The sequence below is a fragment of the Hyperolius riggenbachi genome, chromosome 11 (genome assembly GCF_040937935.1).
Source record: "Hyperolius riggenbachi isolate aHypRig1 chromosome 11, aHypRig1.pri, whole genome shotgun sequence".
Classification (NCBI taxonomy): domain Eukaryota; kingdom Metazoa; phylum Chordata; class Amphibia; order Anura; family Hyperoliidae; genus Hyperolius; species Hyperolius riggenbachi.
In genome coordinates, this window is record NC_090656.1 from 133,077,509 (window position 1) to 133,096,740 (window position 19,232).

General features: G+C 44.8%; 1 protein-coding gene across 1 annotated transcript in view; it reads left to right on the forward strand.

The window, feature by feature from the left end:
- NAALADL1 (N-acetylated alpha-linked acidic dipeptidase like 1) overlaps positions 1-19,232 on the forward strand; it is a 69,149-nt gene that overhangs the window by 21,077 nt on the left and 28,840 nt on the right. The window contains exons 6-10 of the mRNA XM_068261613.1: positions 313-406; positions 1,539-1,640; positions 4,917-5,002; positions 8,115-8,234; positions 15,208-15,293. Coding sequence (XP_068117714.1) covers positions 313-406; positions 1,539-1,640; positions 4,917-5,002; positions 8,115-8,234; positions 15,208-15,293 — 488 coding nt within the window. The remainder of the gene's footprint in view (positions 1-312; positions 407-1,538; positions 1,641-4,916; positions 5,003-8,114; positions 8,235-15,207; positions 15,294-19,232) is intronic.

Sequence of the window (19,232 nt, forward strand, 5' to 3'; positions counted from 1 at the left end):
GATATTATGCTGTCATAATTCTCATTATTTATTTAGTTTTCCCTATATTAATTTCGATTATTATTCTCTCGATGACAGGCAGTTTAAATAAGTAATTTTTCTGTAAGTGTGACATACAATGATTGGATTTATATAGATGTATTTCCTCTGAGGCAGTACTACCACACAGCTACTTACAATGCATGGAATGCAGTGGTACATAAATTAATTTATTTTTCTAAATGCAATCACAAAAGCTTGTATCAAGCTATCCTTTCCCACCGAGATGGTGTAATTGTGTATTTGGATATAACCTCCTATTTACATTTGCAGGTCATAACTACAGAAAAGATAAGTCTGAAATTAAGGGACTTCCCCCAGTTCCAACCCAGCCAATAGGATTTGACGAAGCACAAACGCTAATATGGTAAGTGTATCAAGGCACGTGACAAAGAAATGAAGTTACGACAAATTTTAAAACATGGTATACAGAATATTGTTTTAGATCAGTGGTCCTCAAACTAAGGCCTGCGGGCCAAATGTGGCCCCCCTGAAGCTTTTTTTTACCTGCCCTCCACACAGAAAATGTATTACTTATAGATGCGGTCAGCGACATCTTTAAATATTGATGGTCCGCATATGGGATAGCAGTGCTGGCACCACCCATCCACATGGAAGCCAAAAAGCAGTAATTTTGCTGGTTTCCAATCAAATTCCACATCAGGTGACACTGCGGTCCAATTGGACTGCAGGTTGTCACCTGGGTATGCTTCATTGTCTGGCCCGCAAAGACTTCTACATCATTGTATGTATACTCCGGCCCCCCAGCAGTCTGAAGTATGTTGACCCGGCCCTCGACCCAAAATGTTTGGGGACCCCTGTTTTAGATGAATAGGTTGGAGGGTAGAGGTATGCATCTGGACAGAATCTTTTTACTCATACCAACCTATGACCTGCCATGTTTACCTAGTTTCTATCCACCCCACATCACCCCCAATCAGCTTTCTAACCTCTCCCGCTGAATCTCTATCCCCCATACCTACCTCATCCATGTCAATTTGTACCCAGCCCCACATTGTCCCCAGAAAATGACTCTCTTTACTTATCTTTATTTTAAGCAATTATTTAACACTTAATTAACACTTGTTCTTTAAAAAGTAACAGAAAAACACAGATCTATCAGCACAAAGGGCTGGAGGGTCGCCTGCTAATCCATCTGCTAATGCTGCTCTCCGCAGGGATCTATGAAGAGTATTAGCACAGTGAAGGGCTCTGACGCTCACCTCTCCAGCCAATGCGCTCCCTCCTCTGTACCGCCATTATCTCTCTGTTACTGAAGGTTAAGATTAATGTTAGGCAAAGGACTGAGGCTTATGGTAGAGAGTAGACAAGTAAAAGACTTACAATCCGATTACCAGATGAAATCAATTATAAGCTTTTCCATTAATTCAACTGTAAAATAATTTATGTAGGAAAGACTGGTCATATCTACTCATCCCCGTTATGCAGATTTCTGATAGTAAAAGTAACATTACTCTGTTCTGCACTTCTAATCATAGTGCCCTCAGTGGTGACCCAGCTCCAGATACCTGGAAAGGAACTCTGCCATGTGATTACAACACAGGACCTGGCTTCAAAACTGATGGACAATACAGTAACAGGTAGGATGTTTTTATTTATATGCTTTTGGGAAAGATGAGCTAAAGATGAGCTAAATCATGCAGACAGGGTATCTCACAGCAAACTATGGAGCATAATATGAATATCACTAGGTGACCTAAGTTTAAAAACTGGCTCTAGGTCTCATTAAACCGCAGCCAGTCAGTCAGTGCGCATGCGCGCACCCATCTGCCACGTGCGCGCACCCCATCTTTGGCACACACCAGCACCCGTCTGCCCGGTTCCCTGGCTCCGTCCTCCTGTCCCAATGGCTGTCCGTGCTGCGCACATGCGCAGTAGCAAAAAACCACGGACACAGGGCCAGGATGACGCAGGGACACCTGCGGTTTTATTATACAGGATTGGCTGAACACTATTGTAATAATAGAAAGTTATAATGAGAGATTGATTATAAACAGACTCTAGTTTTGTCATTGGAGCTGTCCCGTGATATCATTTAGTGATCCGATCCGATCCAGTAAACCATGAACAAGCCTTGTTTTGTTTGATTCTTTCCACCATGTCTGCTGCTCACTCATTCACTGCAAGTCATCTCCAGTTTTCATAGAGCTGAACAGGATGTTTAAATATGGCCGAGCAACATTTCCATACAGTGCTCACTCTAAAATGTGCCTCCGGAATGATTGCTCAATGTTCATTCAAGTGACAGACAGAATGAGGAATAGGAACAAACAGAAATACATATTTTAATTTGCTTTCAGAATCTGGTTCAATTTAAAACAAAAAAAAAAAGTGCACTATAGGTTTCACTTCTGCAACTGTTTGGAAACAGGCCTTGATTTTCTGGTGCCATTATGGAGAGTTTTATTATCTAGTTTCGAGAGTTCAGATCCAGTTCTTCCTATGAGTGAATACCTAAGACACAACACGTGGAGCACCATCCATAAACAATAATGCAGTCCTATCTATAAATGATAAGGAACCCTGAAATGTGCAGAATGGCCAATGAAAACATTGTCAAATCAAGAGAAAACAGCTATGGCCTTTAAGAACCGCCCCAAATCAGCACACAATAAATTTGAAAAAAGTACATCCTTTATTAATTGATCCACAAAAGATTAAAAACACAATTAAAAAACAGGTGGGGAATAGCAATAAACCCAGATTGTCGGAGAACCGGCAGGAAAATAAGGTGTTAATGGTGCTAATGACACACCGCTAAGGGTGTGAAACAAAATGAGGAGTGCCAAAATAGGGTAATGACCAATGGGATTACATTGTTCATGGGGGGAGTGGGAGGGGATGGGAACAAAAGTGCAGGTGCATCAATAAATAACAGTAAAAATGCAATTGTGTATACAAAAAATGACAGTCATTGGTCCTCAATGTGTAGCAATGTAAAATCAAACAGTAATAATCAGTGTAAAAAGAGTGTAGTACAATGAAAGTGGTAGGCGAAAGAGTCACCTAGCAAGAAATAGCAAGTGAAAATGGCAGTACCAATAGAAGGTGATAGATGAGAAACAAACACCAATGTGGTGAAGAGTCCTACCGGTAAAGAAATGGCTCCACGGGTCCCCCACCGCTGCTATCGCGATTCGCCACCGTAATGTGGCTTTCTCAAAGCTACTGAGCTACCTCTTGCAGCCGTTATATATCCTGTTCCGGGGGGAGGGGAGGGAGAAGGACACCTGAACGTAGCGTGGGCACGCTACTGCCTCCATCGCTCCACGTTCCAAGCAACGTGGAAGCTCGGTCGGCTGCCGTACCTAAGGTGGCCGAATGCGGCCAATACGATGTAACACGTACGTAAGTACGTAACACTAAAGAAAATGTAGGCCTGGGCGCCATCTAGTGTAATGAAATATACTGCAGGCATACTACATGAAATATCTACAAGGCTGCAATAAAACACCATAAAAATGAATACCCACCCCACTCGCTGGCTGCAAAGAGGAGCTGCATGTTGACTTATTAGTGAAGATGAAAAAACAAAGGAAAGGAAGAATAAATATGGTATAAAGGAAAATTATAAGAACGATGTGGTACTAGATCAGAGAGCAACATAATATTAGTACATGGGCACATCATGGATATCTCATACAACTAATCAAATGCATAAAAAGCTGCTCCCGAGATCTGCTCTAGGCCGTCAAAAGTATACTATTAAATTGGTCGGTGTATCATATGAAAATAATACACAGATACAAAAAATACACAATATCATGGATTTACAAAAACACCCAAATGGAAAAGGAGACTTCCTGTGAGTGAAATGACACAAGAAAATATACTGCCATCCAGGGCCAGTGCTGCTATTAAGGCAAAGGGGACCCCCCCCCCCAGGTTATCTCCCTCCGGCTGCTCCCTGGGCCCCTGCACGATGTTTGGCTGCACTGTAATAATTCACTTGTCCCAGAATGTTGCTCTGTCGGTGCTCCGTCTTCATCCCCGCTGCCCGGCATGATACGGTGCAGGTTATTTATGCATAACCTGCGCCGCATGGAGAAGACACAGGCAGGGAGCTGAAGACGAAGCATGGATGGAGCAGAACTCCTGAACAGGTGAGTTATTACAATGCAGCCGCACATTGTGCAGGAGCCCCCAGTAGCAGTTGGTGGGAAACAACCGGGGAAGGGGGGGCTGGCAGCTGGCTCGGGGGCCCTGGGGCAGCGGTTGGTGGTCCCTCAGGTTAGCTTTGCTCTGGGGCTGGGGGCCTCCAGGTTGCCTTTGCCCTGAGGCCTCCATGCCGCTTAATCCAATCCTGCTGTCATCATATTTACAAATCTCAACATTCAGCTTACCAAGGGGAAGGCAATCCAAATGAGAAATGTGCTTGGCATCGCTCAAAGGGAACCCTAGATATGTGCCTAGTTTGCTCATGCTTATATAGACCCTGGCAATACACTACCAAGTCCCAGACTGGCATTCCATTAAAACATCTTTTATGCAGTGTTACAGTTCTCATCCATCTAAATACAACCAGTGGTATCAACCACTCTGTATTATTTAATTGTGATCATAGCAATGTATCTAATCTTGATCTAATAGAGTCTTTACAAGTGACCCTACTACCAACTAAAACCTTCAGTATGATGATCTATGAAAACACATATTTCTACTGTAGTCTCCTGATAAAGGAATCAGAAGTGTACCGAAACATGTTGGGCACTATGTCAAGTAACTTTAAATGAGTAAATATATATTTTCTTACAGTAGTGCATATTTAAACATTTCGACCAGCTTGCCATTATTTCTGTGAGTAATTAACTTATTTTCAATCATATTAATATTCCCCTCACTTCATTCTCCTCCAGTGATGTTGAAGTCAACGTGTATAACAGGGAAGACATTAAATCATCAGCAAACGTGATGGGCATTATCAGAGGAAGCGTTGAGCCTGGTAAGACTGTCAACTTCCTTGTTACCTTGTACCACTGTGTTTGTAATTCTAAGGACTCTTTTACACTTCGGGTGGTCTGTTGTGTTGTGTCCCACAAAACCACCGCATCCCATCACAGAAGTAGTGACAGCACTTTGGGCTCAGGCCCATATACAATTAACATTTTCTCCTGAGTTATCTCCTAGGAGATAATTTCATATTCTCTTCAAGCATTTTACAATTAAAAAAATAACTAAATGTTGGTGAAAAAATACTATCAAAATTATTTTGTGTTTTCTTGCGTGCTGGTGGTTTAAAAGACATTTTATGAAAAGGTGTGAAAATATCACCTAGGAGAAATGAATTGCACATGGGCCTGAATGCGTTGGAGCGGGTATTGTTGAGGTACCGCAAGAGTTGCATTTGCCTTGTGCACGGTAACCCTGGAAGTGAGGCATACTTTCAATACAAAGTATGCCTTACGCAGCTATAACATGTGGTGCGACTTGTCAGGAGCTGTGCGATCATTAAGGACTGCACTGCACCAAGTGTCTTCAAGGCCGGATTTATACTTTTTTCGCCACTAGGCCAAGAATATTGGTGCTCCCATTCCAAGTGCAGCAGTGCTCCTCCCATTCCATGTGCAGCTCCCTCTTCCATGTGTATCATCTCTGCACCGCACACCCTCTCTTTCATGCACAGCTCTCTTGGGCAGCAGCTTCCCTTTTCATGTGTTGCTCCCTAATTGCAGCCTTTTCTTTCATATGTAGCAACCCCTGTTTCATGTCCAGGTGCCCCCTTGGGCTGCAGTCACCCAAGGTCTGGGCCTTGGCGGCCTTTCCAGAAATCTGGCTCTGAGTGTCTTACATTTAATAAACAATAATAAAGCTCATGTCTAGGCAAATGCATTATTTAACTTTTTAAACATGTCTATCATATGCATTACAAAAGAAAAAAAGGAGTGCAGACTAGTTCTGAAGCTGTTTGTTAACGGTATTCTGGCCACCCAACTAAGCTGTAAAAAACATTTCAAGCCTGGCCTTAGACAAGCCTGTTGGAGGCGGTATGTGATGATGTCATTACATCAAGCATTATGGAAAGAGACCGTAGCATAGTTGTGCTGCATCACGGAAAACTGAGATTTCTCTAGTATGTCAATAAAAGCTTTTCCCAAAATATATTTTACTGTTGTGCATGAAGTGCATGTACTTGTCACTGAAATGTGCCCTTCACTAGAATCTGCTTATCACTACAATCTGCCTATCAGGGCCAGGCTGAGGCATATGCTCCAGCGGCACTAGCCTCTGGACACAGAGCCATAAAGGCACATCCTTCTCCCCTCACACCATCCTCCAGTCCCAGTTACGAGCAGGGTGCAGCATTCTCACCTCTCTGGGTTCCCTTGACGCATCTCCAGCTTCTCTCTAGCGCCACTTAGCTCCTTGGCTGCAGCTGGCATTTCTCATCATGTGAATTGTTGGGACATGCCATCTAGTCACATGATGAGAGACACCGGATGCAGCCATGAAGACCGGACACTCGGGGTGCTGAGGATAAAAAGATGGAAATGAGGCACAGGAACCTGGAGAGGTGAGCGTGAGCTGCTCAGGTGTATTGGTCACAGGAGGAACAGGTAAACTATTCCCCAGCATGGAAGTGTGGTGGAACACTATAGGGCACGGATCCACAACGCTTGGTCCACAGCCTGGTGGCAGTCTGTGGGCTGTTTTTAGCTGGTCAGCGGGCCTGACCTCTGTAATTTCATTCATGCAGAGCAGTGCACAGCAGAGCATCACCAGGTGGTGTCATCCCCTCATTACATCTCCAGAATATATTCTAGAGATTTGATCATTCTATGTATGGTGTATAGAACCTTGGCTGCAGCACCATTGGAAGCACCATTGGGAGCACTCGTACCTCTACATGCCCTCATTACAGCCATCAGCTTGGGGACTCTTTTCCTGCTGGGCTTCAATGCCAGTTGGGATCTAGCTCTGATGTCTTGAATGTATCTTTTGGAGTCATATCAATAAAATATACACCCCATAAACCCTCTAAAACCTCCCTCCTTTTTCTTTGGTCCCCCCCCCCCCTTTTTCCTTCCCTTTCTAGTCTTGCTCCACTTCCCCCAAAAGGAAATGTTTAAACTCTGTTAAATGTGATTCAATAGTTTTGAATACTTTATGTATTGCATTGTATTGTGCATGGCCCATATGGATGGGGGTGGGCGGGGTTCATCTCCCATCCTCCCACCCCATGGGATGCTTGGTGTGTATAGAGGTGGATAGTGCTATTGTCCCTCAATTATGATTAAGGACCTAGGTTCGGAACGTGTGTCACCTGGTCATAGCTAAGGTGATTTTTGTGAATTTTTAAAAATATTCAATTGAGATTTAACTCATTGGACTGGCAGGTTATTTTTTCTTTCTATATAACTATAATATGCATAGCAGCATTTCTATAGCTGGAATCTACTTATCACAGTAATCTTCCTATCACTAGAATTTCTCTCTCAGTTGAATCTGTTTATAATTACTACATTGTACCTTTCACTTAATCTGCCTATGAGTGGCATCTATCTATCACTGGAACCTTCCTATCACTACAATCTGCTTATCGCTGCAAAGTACTTATTCTACATTCTGCCTGTCACTAGAATCTGGGGGCGGCCCCAGTATGTCCAAAATTAGCATCCATAATGTCCAGAAAAATGACTACATAATTATACTAGCTTCCTACCCAGCACAATGTAATAAGAGTTGTTGGATAAAGGCTACATTATCCTTTCTGTCGCCTACTCACCTACCATATAACAGTTAACATACATTCTCATTTATTATTATTACTATTATTTATTGTATTTATAAAGCGCCAACATATTACGCAGCACTGGACAATAAATATATACACTGATACAAGGATGACAGACATAACAAGGTTATACAACATAGAGCAAAGTTATACATGCAAATTGTACAAAATACATGATCATGCAATATGGGCTGGTTAGGTAGGCTCAGTACTACAAGTACAGGCTGTCATAGGACAGGAGTACATGATCCTGTAGATTACACTAGGGAATGGAGGACCCTGCCAGAGGCTTACAATCTAAATCTAATTTGTTTATTTACAGACAGATATATTATGTATGGAAATCACAGAGACAGCTGGGTTCATGGAGCCATAGATCCCAGCAGTGGAACTGCAGTCATGCTGGAAATCTCAAGAGTTCTTGGAAGCAAACTCAAAAAAGGTAAATTATCATATACTGTCATTGTAATCTAGTAGGTATTTTATAGAATGTAAAAAGCAGGTTTTTCAAGCCGCGCTACAAAGACTTTAAAAGATACTAATTTCAATACAAACTGTATGGTACAGTGGGGCGCCACAGTAAACACAACCTCCTCTGGTTATAACTCAATAAAATCCACAATACTGGCGCTCAATGTCCAAGGACTACAACTATCCGCAGATACTTGGTTCTTCGGAACATGCATACACCAGATAGTTTTTTTAAACTTGCGTATCTCTCAACGTCGTTACTTCCACTAAGACCATACACCTCATAAGATAAAAGATTTATCATTTGTAAAACTGTTTTAATACAGCTTCTCGCCTAAAAAATACATGCATACATTGCATGTATCTTGATAAAAGCACATCACATAGTCACCGTTGCCATCAGGAAAGTTCCGGTCTCAGCTGCGTGTGAACTAGTTTCTCGTGATGTGCTTTTATCAAGATACATACACTGTACGCATGTATTTTTTAGGCGAGAAGCTGTATTAAAACGGTTTTACACATGATAAATCTTTTATCTTACGAGGTGTATGGTCTTAGTGGAAGTAACGACGTTGAGAGATACGCAAGTTTAAAGAAACTATCTGGTGTATGCATGTTCCGAAGAACCAAGTATCTGAGGGTAGTTGTAGTCCTTGGACATTGAGCGCCAATATTGTGGATTTTATTTTATAGAATGTGGTAATAATTTAAACTAATATTATTATATGCTTGTGAGCTCATTAAGAAGGGCCGGGTTTATCATTAGGAACATGATGCTAGTGCCTAGGGGTGCCAGTTCCAACCGACCCCCACACTGTCCACAGCTTCACTCAGAGCTTCAGCAGCTGTAGCCATCTCCCTAATTGTGTGCTGACACTTTTGTAATTGTCACAGGAAGCCCTCGTGGTCAGACCGCAAATGGCCTTCCAAACGGTGCCAGCGCACTGATCGTGCGAACTCTGGTCGCAGTCAATGCGCAGGAACCGTTGGGAATTGGCCGCAGACCAACCAGAAGGGAACCTGTAAGGTATGGTAATTACAACTTACACACGATTCCAGGGTATTACTGCCACCACCACTGATATGGGCCAGTGGACCCGACTGCCTGACTGATCCTGTGAATAAAAACGGTTAAAACACGCTGTATTCTGTCTAGCCAAAAACAAACAATAGTAGCGTCTCTTCAGAGACCTGGGATCAGTTCTGTGTGTGCTGAATAATAGGGTAGCTAGAACAACAACTGACGATAGCGTCGGTTTATTGAAAGCAATATAAATAATTAATATATACAGACAATTATTAAAATCAACAATTATTAAAACAGTAATAGCCAGTATGAAAAATAAAAGAAGGGAGAAAAAATACTTAGTTCCTGGAAAGATGTCCTTTAGTGGGAAAACTTGTAAAGTTCTTGGTTTCAATCAAAGTTCAGAGTTTCTTTTGTTCAGTTCAGCAAAGTTTAAAATCCCAGCAATATGGAAAATGTCCTTTGTTCAGTTTCAGTAAAGATGGCCGATCAAGATGGCCGCTAGCCATGTGTCCTTTGTTTCAGCTTAGACAAGATGGCCGCCAACCATGTGTCCTCTGGCTGGCAATGTGCTCTCAGAAAAGTGGAATTTGAAGGACTGCCTAGCCCGGGCAGCTCATGTATTTTTAATGGAGCTGCTTTCAGAGGTGGGCTTCCAGAGTCGGCCCCCGGGCCGGACTATGGTAATCACATCTGGGCAGGAGCTTCCACAAGCCCCATAACCCTGACATTTCTCTAGACCGACCTACTTGGCCGGCACACAAATAATAATTACATATTCTCGATCCCCAGAACCTACCGATTAATATGATACCTTGGATGCGGGTGTTAGGGGGTATGGTTACCGAGGGGTCCATAACTCCTTAACCGAACGGGCCATCACAATGAATTTCATATCAGCACGATGGCCAGATGTTACTGAATAAGACTATATGAATTTCATAGCTGTGCGATATTCGGTTTTCGTATGCGGACAGGAAATCATACCACCCAGGCTTTCAGATTGGCCATTCATCGGTGCCAAGAAGTCTGGGGGGAACGTAGGTTTGGAGTAGCCCCCTGCTGGGGAGGGAAGCCTTCTGTGAATAGAGTCCCCAGCTGGTGACTAGAGAGGTAATGAAAGATAAACATTCTAAGCTAATCAACACATCAAAAGACATCCTGCATCTACATCAGGGCAGAGGAGAAAACTTGTACTTTAAAAAAAAACAGGAATGTCAATTTCTGATTTCTGTAATGGCTGCACAAATTTAGCCCGACAGCGATCAGAAATTGAACTGCGCGGCCCCTTCCAATTCGCCCGCGTTTCTCATGGCTATTCCGTGACAGTAATCATTTGTGATCATTTGCAGGTAGCATACTTTATGTGCGACGTCTCTTGAAGTGTGGAGTTCAAGGCACTGGGATTTTCGTATTCACTGGTTTCTGATATTTAAATTTAAAGTCAACCATCTAGGTACTTTAGACTATTTGGGTTGATAATGAACCTTCAAAATGGTCAAGTATTTTGCTCCTCCACATTCCTCTTGTGCCCTCACATCCAATAATACTGACTCGGACTTGTAAGTGGGCAGCACGGTGGCATAGTGGTTAGCGCTCTTGCCTTGCAGTGCTGGGTCCCTGGTTCGAATCCCAGCCAGGTCAACATTTGCAAGGAGGTTGTATGTTCTCCCTGTGTCTGTGTGGGTTTCCTCCGGGCACTCTGGTTTCCTCCCACATCCCAAAAACATACAGATAAGTTAATTGGTTTCCCCATAAATTCCCCTAAATTGGCCCTAGAATATGATACATGCACTACACGATATAGACATTAGAGTTGGGCCGAACGGTTCGCCTGCGAACGGTTCCATGCGAACTTCAGTGGTTCGCGTTCGCGTCCCGCAGGCGAACCTTTGCGGAAGTTCGGTTCGCCCCATAATGCACATGGAGGGTCAACTTTGACCCTCTACATCACAGTCAGCAGGCCCAGTGTAGCCAATTAGGCTACACTAGCCCCTGGAGCCCCACCCCCCCTTATATAAGGCAGGCAGCGGCGGCCATTACGGTCACTCGTGTGCTGCCTGCGTTAGTGAGAGTAGGGCGAGCTGCTGCAGACTATCTCTCAGGGAAATATTAGTTAGGCTTAACTTGTTCCTGTCTGGCTGCATACCTGTTCTGTGAACCCACCACTGCATACCTGTGCTGTGAACCCACCACTGCATACCTGTGCTGTGAACCCACCACTGCATACCTGTTCAGTGAACCCACCACTGCATACCTGTGCTGTGAACCCACCACTGCATACCTGTTCAGTGAACCTGCCACTGCATACCTGTTCTGTTCAGTGGACCCACCACTGTATACCTGTTCATTGAACCCACCACTGCATACCTGTGCTGTGAACCCACCACTGCATACCTGTTCTGTGAACCCACCACTGCATACCTGTGCTGTGAACCCACCACTGCATACCTGTTCAGTGAACCTGCCACTGCATACCTGTTCTGTTCAGTGGACCCGCCACTGTATACCTGTTCATTGAACCCACCACTGCATACCTGTGCTGTGAACCCACCACTGCATACCTGTTCTGTGAACCCACCACTGCATACCTGTGCTGTGAACCCACCACTGCATACCTGTTCAGTGAACCTGCCACTGCATACCTGTTCTGTTCAGTGGACCCGCCACTGTATACCTGTTCATTGAACCCACCACTGCATACCTGTGCTGTGAACCCACCACTGCATACCTGTTCTGTGAACCCACCACTGCATACCTGTTCAGTGAACCCGCCACTGCATACCTGTTCTGTTCAGTGGACCCGCCACTGTATACCTGTTCAGTGAACCAGCCACTGCATACCTGTTCTGTTCAGTGGACCCGCCACTGTATACCTGTTCAGTGAACCCGCCACTGCATACCTGTTGTGTTCAGTGAACCTGCCACTGCATACCTGTTCTGTGAACCCGCCACTGTATACCTGTTCTGTTTAGTGAACCCGCCACTGCATACCTGTTCTGTTCAGTGGACCCGCCACTGTATACCTGTTCTGTTTAGTGAACCCGCCACTGTATACCTGTTCTGTTTAGTGAACCCGCCACTGCATACCTGTTCTGTTCAGTGGACCCGCCACTGTATACCTGTTCAGTGAACCCGCCACTGCATACCTGTTCTGTTCAGTGGACCCGCCACTGTATACCTGTTCAGTGAACCCGCCACTGCATACCTGTTGTGTTCAGTGAACCTGCCACTGCATACCTGTTCTGTGAACCCGCCACTGTATACCTGTTCTGTTTAGTGAACCCGCCACTGTATACCTGTTCTGTTTAGTGAACCCGCCACTGCATACCTGTTCTGTTCAGTGGACCCGCCACTGTATACCTGTTCAGTGAACCCGCCACTGCATACCTGTTGTGTTCAGTGAACCTGCCACTGCATACCTGTTCTGTGAACCCGCCACTGTATACCTGTTCTGTTTAGTGAACCCGCCACTGCATACCTGTTCTGTTCAGTGGACCCGCCACTGTATACCTGTTCAGTGAACCCGCCACTGCATACCTGTTGTGTTCAGTGAACCTGCCACTGCATACCTGTTGTGTTCAGTGAACCTGCCACTGCATACCTGTTCTGTGAACCCGCCACTGTATACCTGTTCTGTTCAGTGAACCCACCGCATCAGTGCGCATACCTGTGCAGTTAAGTGAACCCACCTACCTACGTGAGTGCACGCAGTGTGATATACCACTCCGTGCATACCCGATATGGACAAAACAGGTAGAGGAAGAGGTAGTGCCAGAGCCAGAGGAAGGCCACCCGGCAGGTCTGCGCGAGGTCGTGTAAAATGTAATTTCGTGTGGACCTGGCCCACAGTACAGTGCTCGGAAGAAGGCACGTCCCATCACCTCCCAAGATTGTCAGGACGTGGTTGAGTATTTAGCGACACACAACACCTCATCTTGCTCAGCCACCAGCGCTACTACTAGCACCACTTCCGCTGCATTTGACACTTCGCAAGAATTATTTAGTGGTGAAATCACTGATGCACAGCCATTGTTGTTACAGCCAGATGAATTTTCACCAGCTCATATGTCTGAGTTACGCGGCAACACTATGGATGTAACGTGTCAGGAGGATGAAGGACCTACTGATGGTGCAAGTTTGGATTTGTCTGAGGCAAGCGAAGCTGGGCAGGATGACTACGATGATGACGGTAATAGGGATCCTCTGTATGTTCCCAATAGAGGAGATGAAGAGGGGGACAGTTCAGAGGGGGAGTCAGAGAGTAGTAGGAGGAGAGAAGTTGCTGAAAGAAGCTGGGGCAGCTCTTCGTCAGAAACAGCTGGTGGCAGAGTCCGGCACCACGTATCGCCACCTATGTACAGCCAGCCAACTTGCCCTTCAGCATCAGCTGCTGAGGTCCCCATAGTGTCCACATCCCAGGGTGGCTCAGCGGTGTGGAAATTTTTTAATGTGTGTGCCTCAGATCGGACCAAAGCCATCTGTTCACTCTGCCAACAAAAATTGAGCCGTGGAAAGGCCAACACTCACGTAGGGACAAGTGCCTTACGAAGGCACCTGGAGAAAAGGCACAAACAGCAATGGGATGGCCACCTGAGCAAAAGCAGCAGCAGCACACAAAAGCAAAGCCACCCTCCTTCTCCTCTTCCTCCTCCATCAGGTGCATTATCTGCTTCTGCCGCTTTCTCCCTTCCACCTTCACAGGCACCCTCCTCCACACCGCCTCTGCCCTTGAGCGGTTCCTGCTCCTCTGCCCACAGCAGCAGTCAGGTGTCCGTGAAGGAAATGTTTGAGCGGAAGAAGCTAATTTCGGCCCGTCACCCCCTTGCCCGGCGTCTGACAGCTGGCGTGGCGGAACTGTTAGCTCGGCAGCTGTTACCATACCGGCTGGTGGACTCTGAGGCCTTCCGTAAATTTGTGGCCATCGGAACACCGCAGTGGAAGATGCCAGGCCGCACTTATTTTTCGAGAAAGGCCATACCCCAACTGCACCGTGAAGTTGAGAGGCAAGTGGTGTCATCTCTTGCGAAGAGCGTTGGGTCAAGGGTACACCTGACCACGGATGCCTGGTCTGCCAAGCACGGGCAGGGCCGCTACATTACCTACACAGCCCATTGGGTGAACCTGGTGGTTTTTATAGGGCAAGCCTTACTTATTTCAGAAAGAAAATTCTACTTCAATTTCTGCACATATTATCAAGGCTCCCTGATAAAGAGCCTGCAGTTCAAACCTGTCATGCTTTGAAAACATTTGCTACATTAAGAAATTCGCCAAAGGAAAATGGGAAATGTTGATCAGCTGAAATCCAATATCGTGTATTGTGGACATATCATTTTAAAATTTGCAACAACCAGTCTTCTTCTCCATCCCTATTCCTTAATTCTAACTCCTCAGAATCTCTACAGTATTAATTGGATGCCTAAACCAATCATCGTATACCAACAGGTTTGAGAGCACAGCGCCTGCACTTTTTTGGTTATGCATGAAACAGCTGCTTCTGTTATAGCATATGATGTAATCTCTATGCCCCATACTTACACCACAGTTTTAAATGTAGTCAGCATCTGTTTAAAATAACTCTATAAGGTACAGTGTTTTCGTGAGGATTCTTTGGACCCCCTCAAGGTATTACCCTAAGCCTAAAGCCTGGTTTACATCTGCCTTAAATTGTCTCTGTTCATAAGAGACAACTGGGGACACTACCCAGTTGCTCCAACACTGTAGTATGTGGCCCTGGCTTGAGGAGACTTCAGTGAGATTAAAATGCAGTAGTGTATCTTTCCTTTCTATAATAGTAACCACAACTGTTTTCTAAGGTTTAATTTTGTCTGAAACATTTGGTAAGATGGCTGTTATTAAACATCATATTTATGAATCTGTTCATTTAAAAAAAACTAATTTTACTTATGCTAAACAGGAAAATGGCGACCACGAAGATCAATTATTTTTGGTAGCTGGGGAGCTGAAGAATTCGGCTTGATTGGATCCACTGAGTTTGCAGAGGTAACATTAGTTTATGTACAGTAATTACTCCTTAGCATCTATGGGAAGTTGTAACTGTGAAGGGTGATGCTGTGTCTAAGACATGATAGGGATTTTTTACACTTTCTTTGCTTTTTTTTTTTACCAGGGAACTGAGGTTTTTTTTGTACTGTCCGATTTGTACAATAAAAAACATACCAATCGAGTCACTGTGCTCCCCTGGGTCCCTCTTTGCTGTTTCCGTCGTTCACCGCGGCAATCCTGGCTTTTAATCGCCAGTTTTAGGCAATGTTTACAAACAAAAAACATGGCCGCTAACCAGGAACTGATGTGTATATACAGTGGAGGAAATATTTATTTGACCCCTCACTGATTTTGTAAGTTTGTCCAATGACAAAGAAATGAAAAGTCTCAGAACAGTATCATTTCAATGGTAGGTTTATTTTAACAGTGGCAGATAGCACATCAAACGGAAAATCGAAAAAATAACCTTAAATAAAAGATAGCAACTGATTTGCATTTCATTGAGTGAAATAAGTTTTTGAACCCCTACCAACCATTAAGAGTTCTGGCTCCCACAGAGTGGTTAGACACGTCTACTCAATTAGTCACCCTCATTAAGGACACCTGTCTTAACTAGTCACCTGTATAAAAGACACCTGTCCACAGAATCAATCAATCAAGCAGACTCCAAACTCTCCAACATGGGAAAGACCAAAGAGCTGTCCAAGGATGTCAGAGACAAAATTGTAGACCTGCACAAGGCTGGAATGGGCTACAAAACCAATAGCAAGAAGCTGGGAGAGAAGGTGACAACTGTTGGTGCGATTGTTCGAAAATGGAAGGAGCACAAAATGACCATCAATCGACCTCGCTCTGGAGCTCCACGCAAGATCTCACCTCGTGGGGTGTCAATGGTTCTGAGAAAGGTGAAAAAGCATCCTAGAACTACACGGGAGGAGTTAGTGAATGACCTCAAATTAGCAGGGACCACAGTCACCAAGAAAACCATTGGAAACACATTACACCGCAGTGGATTAAAATCCTGCAGGGCTCGCAAGGTCCCCCTGCTCAAGAAGGCACATGTGCAGGCCCATCTGAAGTTTGCCAATGAACACCTGAATGATTCTGTGAGTGACTGGGAGAAGGTGCTGTGGTCTGATGAGACCAAAATAGAGCTCTTTGGCATTAACTCAACTCGCTGTGTTTGGAGGAAGAAAAATGCTGCCTATGACCCCCAAAACACCGTCCCCACCGTCAAGCATGGGGGTGGAAACATTTTGCTTTGGGGGTGTTTTTCTGCTAAGGGCACAGGACAACTTAATCGCATTAACGGGAAAATGGACGGAGCCATGCATCGTGAAATCCTGAACGACAACCTCCTTCCCACTGCCAGGAAACTGAAAATGGATCGTGGATGGGTGTTCCAGCACGACAATGACCCAAAACATACAGCAAAGTCAACAAAGGAGTGGCTCAAGAAGAAGCACATTAAGGTCATGGAGTGGCCTAGTCAGTCTCCGGACCTTAATCCAATAGAAAACCTATGGAGGAAGATCAAGCTCAGAGTTGCACAGAGACAGTCTCGAAACATTAGGGATTTAGAGATGATCTGCAAAGAGGAGTGGACCAACATTCCTCCTAAAATGTGTGCAAACTTGGTCATCAATTACAAGAAACGTTTGACCTCTGTGCTTGCAAACAAGGGTTTTTCCACTAAGTATTAAGTCTTTTATTGTTAGAGGGTTCAAAAACGTATTTCACTCAATGAAATGCATATCAGGTGTTATCTTTTATTTAAGGTTATTTTTTCGATTTTCCTTTTGATGTGCTATCTGCCACTGTTAAAATAAACCTACCATTGAAATGATACTGTTCTGAGACTTCATTTCTTTGTCATTGGACAAACTTACAAAATCAGTGAGGGGTCAAATAATTATTTCCTCCACTGTATGTATATATACATACATTATTATTTAGTACTTATATAGCGCTGACATATTACGCAGCGCTGTACAGTGTGTGTATATATATATATATCTTGTCACTAACTGTCCCTCAAAGGAGCTCACAATCTAATCCCTACCATTGCCATATGTCTATATTATGTAGGTTAAGTACTGTAGTCTAGGGCCAATTTTTAGAGGGAGCCAATTAACTTATCTGTATGTTTTTGGAATGTGGGAGGAAACCGGAGTGCCCGGAGGAAACCCACGCAGACACGGAGAGAACATACAAACTCTTTGCAGATAGTGCCCTGGCTGGGATTCGAACCGGGGACCCAGCGCTGCAAAGGCGAGAGCGCTAACCACTACGCCACCGTGCTGCCCATATATATGTATATATATATATATATATATATATATATATATATATATCATACATATATATGTATATATGTGTATATATATACACATATATATACACATATATATACATACATACATACATACACTAATATGTGCAGCTCCCTCCCCCCTCAGCCTCACAAACTGCATCACAGACAAGCTGAAACTGAGAGCAGAGACACTGTCTGTGAGAAATAAACAAACAACACAGAGCCTGGAGGAGGCTGCACAACTTGTATTAATTACAACAGAGGCAGCCCATTCCTCCCTCGGTCGACAAAGCTTGACTAAGAAAAGAAGATTAGATATATTAGCAGGGCCGGCCCTAGACTTTTTGCCGCCTGAGGCAAATTTTAAAAAAAATTATTGCTGCCGCCGCCCCCCCCTCCCCCCCCCCGTGGAGCTGGAGGGGTAGCGGGCAGGGCGGGGGTATTGGGCCTAGCGGCGGGGAGGGGGGTCGGACCCCCCCCTCCCTCGCCTGGGTCCCCGTCCTCCGCTCCCCTCCAGCCTTAAATACATCCGAACTAGCGCAACTCGTAAGAGGCAGTGGGCGGGGAGAACTCACCTCTTCCTCGCTCGATCCAGCGTGTGCTCCACTGACGTCCCTTCCTGCAGTGCCGTCCATTTACAATACAGTGGGCGGCGTGCAGGAAGTGACGTCAGTGGAGCGCACGCTGGATCGAGCGAGGAAGAGGTGAGTCCTCCCCGCCCACTGCCTCTTACGAGTTGCGCTAGTTCGGATGTATTTAAGGCTGGAGGGGAGCGGAGGACGGGGACCCAGGCGAGGGAGGGGAGGGTCCGACCCCCCTCCCCGCCGCTAGGCCCAATACCCCCGTCCTACCCGCTACCCCTCCAGCTGGGCGGCCGGCTCCCCGCACCCTCCGACGGGCGGATGCCGCCCCTAGAAATTTGCCGCCTGAGGCAAAAGTTTCACCCCGCCTCATGAGCGGGCCGGCCCTGTATATTAGATATATTACAGTGCAACTAGAAAAGGCTGCAGTAATCCATACCACATTAGAACAGGTATAGGAACTTATCGGATAGAAGAAATAAGGCTGACAATTTTGTTACACAGTCTCTTTAATGATCATTATGGGTGTGCTCGGGTGACCATTATCCAGCCACACATTATGTCTGAATGTGGGGAGGTGTGTAGTCTAGAGAAAGAATACAGGAAAAACACATAAAGAGGCCAGGAGTAGTATAGTAATATCAGGTTCTGGATAAATACAAAGTGATGCGGTGCTCACAAAGGTGGGTTGCAAGACCAGCAACCACAGTATAAAGGCAAGTGTGTCCCTTAGTGTGTCCTTCTTAATTTTGCTACCCTAGCAATGACACCCTCCTCATGGACTAACTTGGACTTGATTTGCTGGGTGTCTGTAAAACGCATTTTATACCCTGATTACATGTATAACGTTGTGCTATGCTGTAAAACCGTTTGCTACCGATCTGTCTGTCACCCCCTTGTTACAATATATGTATCCTTACTTATTGTCCAGCGCTGCGTAATATGTTGGCGCTTTATAAATACAATAAATAATAATATATGAGGAAATCCCATCCCCACTCAGGTTCTTTGTCTTCAAATGTATGAGTTGCACTCCAGAAA